The 13,903-nt window shown below is 47.6% G+C and overlaps 1 protein-coding gene across 2 annotated transcripts; it reads right to left on the reverse strand.

The window, feature by feature from the left end:
* Positions 1–4,140: 4,140 nt before the first annotated feature.
* On the reverse strand, positions 4,141–13,573 carry TRIM45 (tripartite motif containing 45). 2 transcript variants are annotated; one of them, XM_082616478.1, is made up of 6 exons: positions 12,749–13,573; positions 10,362–11,095; positions 8,998–9,127; positions 8,042–8,156; positions 5,829–5,989; positions 4,141–4,940 (listed from the first exon to the last, which is right to left on the reverse strand). In XM_082616478.1, the coding sequence occupies exons 1-6, from the start codon at positions 13,234–13,236 to the stop codon at positions 4,727–4,729; spliced, it is 1,842 nt and encodes a 613-aa protein (XP_082472604.1). In that variant the 5' UTR covers positions 13,237–13,573; the 3' UTR covers positions 4,141–4,726. The 2 variants fall into 2 exon arrangements, with proteins under 2 accessions (XP_082472604.1, XP_082472605.1); XM_082616479.1 differs by having other exon boundaries at positions 5,829–5,955; positions 12,749–13,571.
* Positions 13,574–13,903: the final 330 nt, after the last annotated feature.

The following is a 13,903-nucleotide window of genomic DNA, read 5'->3' on the forward strand; positions in this document are numbered from 1 at the left end:
TATTGGTTAAGCCTCTACTATGTGCCAGGAACTGTCTTCCATGGGGATAGTATAGTGGTCAATAAATGTCAAGCCCCTGCCTTCATAGACCTTACGGTCTAGGATAAGAGGACAGACAATAAAGAAATAGAATATATATATGTTAGATGGTGATGAAACAAACTAAGGATGATACAGAGTCTTGGGGTGGGGAGTTGCTATTTTATACAGGGTAGTTAGGGACCTCTCCAATAAGATGGTATTTGACAAAGGAGCAGAAACCTGAGGAAAATGAGAGAGTGAATCATTAGGTATCCGTGAGAAGGGCATTCCAGGTGGAGAGGCAGTGATTGTAAAGGCCCCAAGACAGAGTTTGAGGGGCCCCAGGCAGGCCAGTTTGGCTGGAATAGAGTGATGGGGGTGGGGGGATGGGTAGGAAAGAGAGAAGAGCAAGGATCCAGGTCCTGCAGGGTCTTACATGCTGATGTAAAGGCTGTTCTGAGTATGATGGGAGGCCTTTGGAGGTTGTCGAGCAAGACGAGTGACATGATCTGATGTATTTTAAAAGGACTGTTGGGTGGAGAATAGACTGTAGACAGTTGAGAGTGAAAGCAGAGAGACTAGTTAGAAGGCCATTGCAAAAGTCCAGGTGAGAAATCATGGTATCTCAGACTGGTGTGGTTAGCAGTGTAGGCAGAGAGCAGTGCTCAGCAGATGTATTTTGAAGGGATGGCAGATAGGATTTGCCAGTGGATTGGATGTAATGCCTGAGAGGGGAGTCAAGGATGTTTCCAAGGTGACTGGCTCCACCCCCTGTAAGAGTGGATTTGGACATTCCTTTCAAAGAGATGGAGAAGACTGCAGGAAAAACACTTTGGTGTTGGTGGTCAGTTGGGCAGTGAGAATTGGAAATGGAGAGTTCTGTTTTAGACATCTTAAAGATGAGGTGCCTATGATACATCCAAGTGGAGATGTTAAGTAAGCTCTTGGATATAATCATATGGAGTTTGGAGCTGGAGATAAATTTAGGAGTCATCGGTGTGTAAAAGGTACTTAAACTCATGAGAGGATGAAATCACCTAGGAAGTGGGGGGAAGATAAAAATGCAGGAACTAATCCTTGGAGCTCTTAAATGTGTAGGGACTGGAGAGATGAGGAACTAGAGAAAGGAAGTCAATGAGATAAGTGATTAAGAAGAGTGATGCGGGACTTCCCTGGTGATGCAGTGGATAAGAATCTGCCTGCCAGTGCAGGGGACATGGGTTCAATCCCTGGTCTGGGAAGATCCCACATGCTGCAGAGCAGCTCAGCCCGTGCACCACAACTACTGAGCCTGTGCTCTAAATCCCGCGAGCCACAACTACTGAGCCCTCGTGCCACAACTACTGAAGCCCACGCGCCTAGAACCTGTGCTCCACAACCACAACAAGAGAAGCCACCGTAATGAGAAGCCTGCGCACTGCAACAAAGAGTAGCCACCGCTCGGCGCAACTAGAGAAAGCCCGTGCACAGCAACAAAGACCCAATGCAGCCAAAAATAAATAAACAAATAAATAAATAAATTTATTTTTTAAAAGAAGAGTGATGCCAGATAAACCAAGTGAAGAAGATCTTTCTTGAAGGGAAAAGTGATCAGCTGTGTTAAATGCTGTTGACAGGTCAAAGAAGATAAAGATCAAGAACTGACCGTTGGATTCCATAACATGGATATTACAGGTGACCTTTACAAGAGCTGTTTCAGTGGAGTGGTGAGGATTAAAGACTGGATTAGATCCAAGAGAGACTTCAAGTAGGGGAAGTAGAGATAGCAAACAAATTTTTTTTGAGGTCTTTTTAAAGGGAAGCAGAAAAATGGAGCAGCTGTCAGAGGGGGAAGAAAAAATTCTTATGGACTGATCTGTGTTCCCCGCAAATTCATAGATTGAAGTCCTAGCCCCCGATGTGACTGTATTTGGAGAGAGGGCCTTTAAGGAGATAATTAAGGTTAAATGGGATCATATGGGTGAACCCTAATTCAGTAGGACTGGTGTCAAGAAGAAGAGGGAGAGACATCAGGGATGCATGTGCAGAAAAAAGGCCACGTGATGACATAGGAGAAGGTGGCCATCTGCAAGCCAGGGAGAGGCCTCAGAAGAAACCAACCCCGCTGGCACCTTGGACTTCCAGCCTCCAGAACTGTGAGAAAAGAAAGTTCTGTTGTTCAAACCACCCAGTCTGTGGTATTCTATATGGCAGCCCTAGAAGTCTCATACAAAAATCAAGGGAAATTTGTTTTTTAAGATAGGGAATATTGTAGCATGTTTATTTTCTGAAATTAGCAATCCAGTAGAGGGGGAAATTACTGGAGCAACGTTCCTGGGTTGTAGAGATGGAATGAGAGCTCATATAAAAGTTTGCTTTTGATAGGCATATAGGTAGATTTGTAGATATGGTGGGAAGGTCAGGAAATTCTCTTCTGAATTCTTTTGTTTTCTTGGTGAAATAGGAAGCAAGATCATAAGTGGAGAGGGGAAGTGGAGTACAAACTGCAATTTGAGGAGAAGAAAGTAGGAAATACAATTGTCTAGGAGAGTGGAGGATAAATGGACTAGAGACATGTCAGACTACTGGGCCACGCTAAGAGCCCATCAAGATCAGTGGTCATAGATTTAAAGGTAGACTAGTCATCATACATTCGTGTTTTTCTCCAGGATCATTCAGTTGGGTTAGATGGAGATCTGGATCTAATCTGGGGTTTTGCCAGGCAAAAAGGACAGAGGGAGACTACATGCAAGAGTGTGATGATGCTCTGTAGAGTCTAAACTGAGTGAGGATGAAGGAAAGGACATGAGGCGGGGGAGGGGAATAGTGGGAAGGTGGTCACTGCACTGGGGATTCTAGGGAGGTAGAAGAATTAGTAGAGTCAGGTGGGTGAGCTGGAGAGATGGGAGGTCGTGGTTGCAGGATGCTTGAAATTGAGATGCAGAGGGAGCAGCTGGAATCAAGGTCTAGGGTATGACTGACTGCTGGGAGAGGGAAAAAGGAACATTAGAGTCATGGAGTTAAGATGTCTTCGTGGATATTGAATTATTCTAAGACCGATGAGGAGTAGTACTGGAGTAGCAGCAAGTTTGGTGCTAAAATCTTCAAGGAAAAAGGGGGAATGACTCCTACCTGACCTCTGGGCCCAGTGATTATAAGGAGTGAGGAAGAGCAAATAATAATTTCAGAGGGTTACAGGGCCATCACGGTCTTCTGGGAATATCAGATTTTGGTCAGAGAGAGGGCTGAAGGGAATCTTTCCAGAAAAGGGAGAAAATACAGTAAATATCTTCGTATTTACAGCTACAATGTAGCTCACGTCTATCAGCCTTAAGGAGGAAATTTTTCCAGGATGACCTGACAGTGTGTTTTGTCTAATTATTTCACGTCCTTTGCCTGACCCAATTCACCATTCCAATGAGTTACTTCTTAATGGATCTTAGATTGCAGATTTCAATAATTATATTTAATACATGCTGAGTTTTTGCTATATAAGAAATCAGGTGTCCCAGAAGAACACGCAAACTATATACAGTGAAGGCCACGGCAGGGCTGGGGCACCAGTGCTGTGTACTTCCTCTCCCAAGAATTCTCTTCAGTTAAGCAGGCATGCTCTAGGAGTCAAAGCTTCTAGTTAACTTCCTAGGTATACAGACAAAACTGAAGACGGTTCTTTAAAGGACAAAGAGGGTGGGAGATGTGAGGAGGATGAAGGTATCTGGATCGCCTGGCCTGAGTACATCTGCAAGGAATTTATGAGGTCCATTTGCAAATGCATATTTCAACAGCATTCCCCTTTATTTACTGACTACGTGTCTGCCCCTGACCAAACAGTAATCTTCTAGGCTCTGGGGTTATGAGATGAACGTGGTGTAGAGGGGAAGTGGCGGGCCTCCACCTAAACAGCAATATCACATTATAATCCATTTAAAGTGTGCTAGCAACAAGTGGATATGAGGAAAGTAAGTTTTTATTCTCTGAGGGAAATATCTAAATAACACGTAGGTCAGGGAGAAATAAGAAAGTTATACATCAAAAAGTGAGGAACTAAATTACCCCCGTGAGTGCTGAATTCCAATGGCATGGGTACCTCCATGTCTGTACAAAACAGAAAGGAGCCTCCTTGGTACAGAAAGGACATTTTTTTTTTTTTGAGGGGGTGATACAAAGTTTATTCAATTAGATTTTTCTGTTTACAACTGAGATCACATCTACATACTATATTGCTAGTCTACATGAGTACATTATTTCTAACGAGTTTATTAGACTTACAACGAATGGGCTCAGTCATACAAAAACATGCACACACTGACACTTTTAAAACAGTAATGCATACATTATACTCCTCCTATAAAGCCAGCTTTGATTAACAACTGCTAGTTTCAAAGATCTGTCTGCTTTTGAAGATGAACTAAGATACACACTGTATGATTCTCAAATCTATTTTACCTATTTTGTATGGTCGCTCTCCTACTGGACTACAGTATATATGTTTTAAAGGGACACTAATGAGGGGCACCATCTGGTATTAACTTTAACCAGATAGCTGGCTGCCTCCCCTCCCCCCAAACAGCTTTGGCCAAGAAGAAGAGAAAGGTAGCGTGGTCTGTGGTGCTCAACTACCTGCACGTACAATCAGTGAGTAACTCACAAAAAGGTACTTGGACTGGAGGGTATAATATAAGGCACTTTGTTTTTAATTCCATCAGTTTCTTCAGAATTAAGGTCAGAGGTCCTCTGGTGATCTGAAGCCGTGCTGGCTGCAGCTGTGACCACAGACCCAGGAAGCTGTCAGAGGGCCACCGTCCTCAGTACACTCCTCGCTGCACTCTGCCCACCTGACCACGCACATTCCGACTTCTCCGTAAACTTCCCACAGCACGACCAGTGGGGGCGCCCCGGGTGGCCTTTGTGTCCGTGGCCACAGCCTAGGTACCCACCTGCATGGTTCAAAGAGGAGAGGGGAGAACCACCATTAGAGGAAAGTCCAGCGGTTACCACGGAAATTAATGCTCCTGGCGACATTCAGACTCATGGACGTGAAAACGTCTAATAAAAACCCGGCGAGAGGAACAAGCTATTCGACGCCTCTGTAGTCAGGAGAACTCTGAAGATTGATGACAGCAAATCAATTAAGGTTAGCTGAAGTTCTAAGAAGAGTGTTATTTTAACACTCTGCTAACTCAAAGAGAAGAACTGGTTTGGATTTTAACTGTAACATAATCTAGATGAAGGGGAAGGGCAGAGTGGTGGAAATAAACAAAATAGATCCTGAAGTGTTTATATGAAAGTTTACAACAGCCTATTAAGGCCCACCATTGGAGTAAGGACACCACAGAATACTGACAATAATTAGATCTCTTGCCTGAGCTGACCCTCTTGCCCACCCTCCCTTCTCCCAAGAAAAGAGCCAGACCTGGTTCAGTTAATTTATTCATCTGTTCTCCCATCCCTGCCTTGTTTGGAATTTCTGTAAGGTTTTAAAAGGATCGGAGCGGGTTTACATCTTTGACACTGCTCAGGTTGTTGGAAAGGGTACAGGCTGAAATGGAGCATTCTAGGAGAAGCACAGGGCTCCTAGGATTGGTGAACTGTATCAAAACTAAAAAACTCAGAACTTTGCAGCTTGCTATTTCAGTTTCCAGAACGAAGAAGCTTTAAATGAAACTTTTAGAACTGTGATATATTTATATGCACAGACTGCACTCCTAGAAACAAAGCCTGAGTCTGAACACCCTGAAGCTGGTCGCTGTGGTAGTTGATCCCGCCGCCGGGAGACAGCAGCAGGGGGAGAGCGAGGGCTTTCAGGAGCGACTGGTTCTCCTTACCCGGCATGGTGCCTCCACACGCGCAGCGAGCAGTCTTCTGGCCTCCGCTGGAGCAGAACGTGCAGCAGTGAAACACGCCTGGGTGTGAGCGGTGCCGTTTCCTCACGGTCACAGTGAATGGTGAGCCCTTCAGTGTTCAGACCAAGAGCAAAGAACAGCACCTTGTGAGTCAACAGGGGTGTGCTGAGCATCACACATACTAAACGGAGTGTAAGTCGCAGGGCCTGTCCCTGGAGGGACGAGGACAGCAGGAGGGAAACAGCGACTGGGGGACAGCAACCAGCTGGGCGCTGAGCTGGACGGGGCCAGATACAAATGCAGTGAGAGGGGGAGTCGAGGAATCCGCACTGCTCTCCCAGCGTGCAGACCACCTGACGCACTAGGAAACCCAACTGTGCTTTCACATCACTGACCTTGGTCTCTCTCTCCTCCATTCCTGAGCAAGCTTGGGTAACTATAGAGCACACAACCACAAGGTGAGGACATCTGTGGTCCTTTCTCCAGTTTCTCAGCCACACACCCCCTCCCCTCACATACTGAGCCAGCTCCTCTCCTTCCATCCCTCCATCCTGGACACAACTGTTTACTCATCCCCTCACTCTGGGTTGGTGAAGATAGATGGAAGGGAGGAAGGTTAAGAGCCTGTGGTTAATAAAAAAATTCTCAGATTAGAAACTCTCCTGCCTCTTTTCCTTCAAGGATAACTTCCATTCTCCAATTTCTACCCTATGTTAAATAGTAAATATTTAATAAGTGTTGCTATGTCCCTATCCCTGCATGAGAACCACACGTTCTGCAAAAGCACAAAGCAGAGAGGCTGGCACCTTAGACGCCTTTCAAATGTTAAATCTCTCTTCCTTTAAAGAGTTTACAATCTATTTTAAAAACAACCTGGAGTTCAAAGCTATGGGTTCGGTTCAAATTATGATTTTGCCACACAGGTACTGTGTATTGTGGCAAGTTTGTTTTCTCGGTCCAGTTGGATGATGATCCTTATGCCTCAAGTGATTTGGAGGAAAAGTGAAATAATGTTTGTAAAAACACCTAACTCGGGCTTCCCTGGTGGCGCAGTGGTTGGGAGTCCACCTGCCAATGCAGGGGACGCGGGTTCGAGCCCTGGTCCGGGAGGGTCCCACATGCCGTGGAGCGGCTGGGCCCATGTGCCGCAACTACTAAGTCTGCACGCCACAACTACTGAGCCTGCGCGCCACGGCTACCAAAGCCCACGTGCCTAGAGCCCGTGCTCTACAATGGGAGAAGCCACTGCGATGAGAGGCCCACGTACCACAATGAGGAGTAGCCCCCACTCGCCACAACTAGAGAAAGACCGCGCGCAGCAATGAGGACCCAATGCAGCCAAAATAAATAGATAAAATAAATTTACAAATAAATAATTAATATATTTAAAAAAACCACCTAACCCATCTGACATCCTGTAATTAGGCAAGCAGCAAGTAGCTATTGAATATGAGTCTTCCTAGGGCACAGACCACAAGCCTAACACATGATGATGCTCTGTGGTGTTTTATTGTCCCTGTCAGTGTTGATTTCTGGTTGGGGGAAACCTCTGACAGCTCGAATGTCAGCAGAGATTCTGCTGGACATGTTGAGTATTACCCAATTTTTAAAAATTCATAATCTCTAAACCAGAAAGTGTTACATGTATCTGTTACATGTATCTGTGAAGGTAACAGACAAGCATATACATATAAACAGAGTAGAGAATTATCTGGGCAGATGGTTAGGCAGATAGATGACTGGTCAGTCAAGAAGAGAGGACATAACTCTCCCAATGGTGTTCCAGTAAGTCCATGTCTGGTCATAGTCTGAAAAAGCTGGAAAATCCTGAGCTAGATTGTATTGCTCGAATGTGTGTATGCTTGTCCGCTGGTAGATTGGCCCCTCTGATCAAGGCATCTTTCCCAAATTAAGAATTCCAACAAACTGGGAGAATGATAAAATACAAGCACAACTGCCAGGAGGTAAAGTAGGGATAGAGAGTTCTTACGGTCACCAGCATCCTCTCGTAAGAATAAGAGCTGCAAAATCTGGGCCATTTCTAAAGTGAGGCGAAGTAAGAAAAGAATCCTGTTCAAGCCCTCTATACAGCTGATCCTGTGAGAAATGTCTCCACATCCTAAGATGACAAAACCCAGGGGGGCCAGGGTGAAAGGAGGTCACCGAAAGGGAAGCACCAGTAAGGTCTCACTCACCTGCACGTGTTGTTCCTTGACACAGACGAACACAGTACAGATGCCAGGTTCCTTGGGGGTATAGGAAACGTAGTATGTCCCATCCTTGTTATCGTGGACCATCGTTTGGACTGGACTGGATGGAGGTGAGAGTTCAAAATTATCACTCATTCTCACAAGCCTGCCTCAGTTGCCTACTATTTTAGGATGTAAACTCTACACCAGCGGTCCCCAGCCTTTTTGGCACCAGGGACTGGTCTCGTGGAAGACAATTTTTCCACGGATGGGGTGGGGATGGGGGGATGGTTCAGGCGGTAACGCGAGCGATAGAGAGCGGCAGATGAAGCTTCTCTTACTCACCCGCCGCTCACCTCCTGCTATGCGGCCCGGTTCCTAACGGGGCTGTGGACCCCTGTTCTACACCATAAATCCAGTATTAATTTTAAATGTCCCCCAAGCAGGATGTATCTTCTACTTGTCTCGGAAATTAATTTTACAGCACAAGGTAAGCAACGTAAATGCTGACTTAATCTGATGTTCTGATGAATTCCTTGAAAGCGTCACTGTGTTCTCTCCCGTCAGCTTCTGTTGTACCCTCCTGCTCTTCGTCCTCCCTCCTCCCTCCTCTAATTCCAGAGACGTATAACTTTGCTCCCAGCACAGTTTAGTAGCAAAGTGAGGCTGAATTTTGAGAAGGGCGCCATTCAGTCTAACACGGAATATTTTTCAGTCTATTTGAAGCTTGGGATGAAGACAGTCTGAGGGGCAGATCGGACCTTTGGGAGAGAATTGCATACAGGCCTAAAACCCACACAAGGAAACACATCTGGTCCACTTGGTCCTATTGCACTTTTCAGTGGCATCATGGGGAGGTAGGCTGGAACTACTGCAGTTACAGCCCCACTACTGCAAAGGACCTCGGGTTTCCAGTCGCATCACCGCTCATTACCTGTGACGCCTGAGTGTATAATACAAACCTGTCTTTCTTATCTCTAGGGACTACTGCGACTTGAATGTTCTCTCCTCCCCTGCCCATGCTCTCTCCTGCTGCATCCTTACAAATGACGGTGAAAGAGGCTGTCTGTTTCTCGCGGGCTCTGTGGAGATCTGCGGAAGATAAACACTCCGTCCTCACCTCAAAGGCCAACTGCGGTGACTGTATCCCCAGATCAGACACCATCTTGCCGTTTCTCTTTAGAACAAAAGGTTGTGTTTCCAGTTTCCTCCCTTTCCTTTCTCTCCCCGGCATACCTCTTGGGAGTCGCTCCCGGTGAGCCTGTCTCAGCCAGCAGCTGCTCTTGGATCATATAGGATCCTGGACCTTAATTTCAGCCTTAAGGAAGCTTTGAAAATACTCAGGCTTGATGTACGTATTCAGAGGAAAAACCTCTGGACACCGTGAGAGAGGCTGGTAACCCCAAACTACCCTCTCTGAGCTGCAGATCCTGCTGGAAGAGGCAGGGGGTACAGGGTGACCACCTGGGACTCTTCATGCTGTGAAGTCCTCCACAGTGTGGTAGCTGTGCCATGGTGTTGGGGGCATATTCAGTATCTACAGCCTCTGGTCCAGAAGTCAGATGAAACAGGCTTCTTAACCTGGGGTTCGTGAACTACTATGAGGCCTTATGAAGGGTCTAAGAATCTCCTGAAATTGTATGCCCAAATTAATGGGTGTTTCTTGGGGAGAGATCATTCTCAAAGGGATCTGTGACCTCCGAACAGGTAAGAATTCCTGTGCCAGCTAGGATGACTCTACAGTAGAGTCTTCCTGTGAGGACTGATCTGTGAAATATATGTTTGATCAATGTGCTTCCTTTAGGAAGAGAACAATGTGGTCAAAAGAAATTGTTTTTCCCCTCTACTGACTGAAATGCCTACCATTTTCCTTCAAATGCCAACATGTGGCTTACATGAACCAAAAAGGGCATAGAAGAAAGCAAACCATAATCCTGTCATCCTCACTCCTCAGAAACTCTCTTCAGAACTTGGTCCAAGCCATCCTCTGTGAACAGGCAGGATTCTGCCCTGCCCTGAGGTCTATGCTGTTATCTCCTATGGGCACTGCCTCTGTCCTGTCAGAGAAACAGCATGATCCTTGAGTTCCTTGGTAGTTACTACTTTTCTCCACTGGAAAAGGGTCAAGCTTCACCCCTGTAGGGATCTTAACTGTACCCTGACCAGAACAAATCAGAAAGAAAAGGACAAGGGTGGGGTCACCATCCATTGGATCCATATGTCTCTCTCCCTAGCTAAATGAAGGCCATGGCTGAAAAAGCCATATGTCTTTAACACCATGTCCTGTCCACTGTCCTCTCAATGCCACTGGGAAATGCCTTCCTACCTTCCCCTTGAAGGACACATTTGGCTGGATCGACCTCTTTGGTATTGATGGCCCCATAAACTTCATAGCCACGGCACAGGCCTGCTTTCTCCTTAGGAGAGAAGGTGATCTTCTCGTTCACTCCAGGACGGGTACTATATGCCACTTTGTTCAACTTTGTGAGCCGTTCCATGACCACCCCTTTGGTGATGAGGATCTCCAGGTCGGAGCCACTGGTCAGCAAGTGCTCGGTGAACTCCACTCCGGTCCGCATGTCTGCCAGCAGCTGCTCCAGCTGTGCCTTCTGCAGCTGCAGGGAGTTTTCCTTCTGGATCCGGATGTCTTCCAGCTGCTTCAGCAGCTTGTCCCGATGCTCCTCGATGGCCTTGATGTAGCCCTCGGAGAAGCTGCGGACGTCGGCGGCCACGGCCTCCACCCGTTCCTGCAGGGCACGGTTGGTCCCTTTGATCTGTGCCAGCGCCTTCTCCAGGGCCTCCACGTGGGGCTGGGTGCCTCTGAGGAGCTCCCGCACGGAGTCCCCGTGCTTGTGGACAACGTTGCTGGCGAGGTCGCAGGGGTGCTCCCGGTGCCCCCCGACCATGCAGTCCCGGCACACGGGCTGGTCACAGAGCTCACAGAACAGCCTCAGCTCCTCCGCAGGGTGAGCAGGACACGGAATGGGTTTCCCAATCTGGCTGTAGCCTTTCAAGTCTTTCAGGTCCACCATGGCGTGGTAAGTCGTCGTCTTCTGCCGCCTAGGGGCAAACAGAGTCGGGGACGGGAAATGAGGGGACAATTCTACTTGGGAAACAGTCCGGCAGTTTTAAGAGCACGGGCTCTGAAGTCCAGCAAATCTGGGTTCCGTTCCTCATTCTAACCTCTTACTAACCACATGACCCTCTCGGATTCCAGTTCCTCTCCCGTACCGTGGGGATAATACCTACCTGAAAGGGCTGTTGTATAGGATTAAATGACAGTAGGCTAGGGCTCTCTGACTCGGCACCTGACTTCGCCAGAGGTTGCAATGCTAAGGCTACATCCTGGAACTTTCCCCAAAGAATTCATTTGTCAAGTTTAGGCAAGAGCCACAGCCTACTCCTGCAGCAAGCTAGAGGGGAGAGCACAGTGGAGACCCAGCAGCAAGAGACCAGACCTGTGCCAGATGGCACAGCAATAAACCTCAGGCAATTAAAAAGCAGCTAGCTGGCCACGACAGTCTCCCTCAGCTTCCACCTAACACTCTGGTAAAGCATTTCCTTTGACTAGTGCCTACGTCACCCAAAGCAGCAAGCTAGAATTTTCCTCAACAAGAGTCATCAACATTATTAGACAGAGCAAAATCAGGGGTCAGTAAAATCAAACCTTTAATTCCCCTTTTCTGTAGCCCTCTAGAGATTCAGGGAAATCCCTAGAAACCATGGTAACTGTTCAGATTTTCCCCATTAGCATTATAGCAACATCAAGCTTACATGTCTATTCTGGCACCAGAAAAGTGGCTGTAGACAAAATAGGGTCAGCTGTTTAGCTGGCAGCAAAGTAGCCAAAACACAAGTTAAAAACAGAAAGACCCAAGACTACTAACTTGTTCTGTTGGTGAGGCCAGAAAACACATGGAAGGCAGAACTTAAAAACTACGGTAGGCTAATCCTAAAACCTTGGCCATCTTACACTGTGATGTTCTGGAATAGGGGAAGGGGGTCTGAAAGGGACAAAGTGATTTATGTGACAAACTGTTCACCAAACACCCTAAAAGACATAATCTGCACCCCAATACACACCTACCAGCCCACCTCACCAAGTTCCAGAGTAACACTAGGGTACAAGGCAAAGGCTGGGGTTGTGCCCCACTAATCAGCACCTTATACTGGGAAGGCAGCAGAGATTAGTAGCAAGAGCATAGAAGGGCAGTCAGAAGATCTGGATTTTAAATTCAGTTCTGTTATACACTACTTACCAGCTATGGGACCTTGGCAAATCACATACTGCTGAGCTTCAGTTTCCTCAAATAATAAATAGGGATGAAAACATTGCCTGCTTTTCTATGAGTTGCAAGGATCAAATGAGATCGAGGGCAGGGCCTTTGTCACTATACTCATTCACTTTCTCTAGCACCTAGTACAATTATTCACTATACAAATGATTGATGATCCAAGGAAAGTGTAAATGTGCTTTGTAAACTGAAAAGGACTCTGCAAACCTTTGATGCTATAATTATGATGGGTATTATATAAAGGTTGCAGGAGTTAACTACTGTTCTGGAATATCTGTAGTCACATTGTATATTGCTCTCTGACCTTCCATGGAATTCAAGCTTTCCTATCCATCTGCTCACCAAGGTTATTTCTCTGTCTTGACACCTCTTTGTACTCCGTTCTTAAGCCACACCAGGTGGGGTATCCCATCTTTACCTATGAGCCTGGCAGCAGAAGTGGCAGAGATTGGCTTTGCAGGTCTGACACTTCTTCTCCACTTCCCTGTCGCTGCACAGGTCACACACCAGGCCCTGGCCTTCCCCACGCAGACTCTCCAGCATCACATCATTCATGGCCAGGTGGTCTATGGTTAAAGCCTTCACTCCACCCATGGGCAGGTCCATCTGAGCATCACATACTGGACAGAGGATGCCAATCTGCGGCTGCTGAGTGCGTGGCTTGAGTTCCTGGAATACTGACCCCTCAGAGCTTGTGTCAGAGTCTCCTCCTCGGATGTCCACTACCGAGAAGGGTTCCAGCTGCTCCAGACAGGTGGTGCAAACTGTGTGCAAACAAGGCAAGAGCCTGGGGGCTTTGAAAAGCCCCATGCACAAAGGGCAGCGAGTATTGCCTGAATTTCCAGATGTGGTCCCACTGGGGAGTTTGCCCACGAAGCCCAGCAGCGGCTTCCTTTTTTCTGCCATATTCCCTACGTTTGTGCTCAGTATCAGAAAAGGCCCTGGGCAGTTCTATAATGAAGTAGTATGTGATTAGGCCCACCCAAAGAGAAAGTTTCCAAAACTTGAACAGAGACTATGGGGACTCTCCCTTCGGCATATCAAAGGGCAAAAAGGAAGAAAAGGATTCCTCAAAGGAACCACCCACAGATCTCAGCAAGGCCCCCTCCTTTGCAAGGCATCCCATACCAGACACGCCCACGCCCTCCTCTGTCTCCCCAAGTCCTCTTCCCCGGAAGCGCTTACAGATTTAGGTCTCCAGCTAGTCCTGAACCCCTGCACCTCCATCACCCTCCACTACCAGCCCCCTCCCACCGCCTGCCCCACTGGTCCCGCGCCCGACACACGACAAGTGCCACCCCGCCCCCGCGTGATGAGGTAGGGGGCGCCTCCCACTCCTTCCCTCGACTGGGTCCTCCGCGGAAGGCACGCGGCGGACGAGGGACCTACGAGACCCCGCCGGCTCCTCGGTTGCCACCGCCTCCCCACCCTTTGGTCCAAGGTGCCCGACGGCCCTGGCCCCTCCTCGCACCAATCCCAGCCCGGGGCTACTCAGGCGAGCCCAATCACCGTCCGAGAGGGGCGGCCCTTGCCGCTGCGGGCCCCGTCACCCTCCAGAGTAACACCATCTGCA

Source organism: Mesoplodon mirus, assembly GCF_964341445.2.
Source record: "Mesoplodon mirus genome assembly, chromosome: 3".
NCBI lineage: Eukaryota > Metazoa > Chordata > Mammalia > Artiodactyla > Ziphiidae > Mesoplodon > Mesoplodon mirus.

Bases quoted from the DNA above. Each gene is read 5' to 3' on its own strand.
- TRIM45 (XM_082616478.1), bottom strand. From the start codon at position 13,236: ATGGCAGAAAAAAGGAAGCCGCTGCTGGGCTTCGTGGGCAAACTCCCC. The intron at 8,157-8,997 runs GTTTGTATTATA...ACCTCCATCCAG, and splicing joins CCTAGAGATAAGAAAGACAG to TCCAGTCCAAACGATGGTCC. The intron at 5,990-8,041 runs GTGAGTGAGACC...TTGACTCACAAG, and splicing joins TCAAGGAACAACACGTGCAG to GTGCTGTTCTTTGCTCTTGG.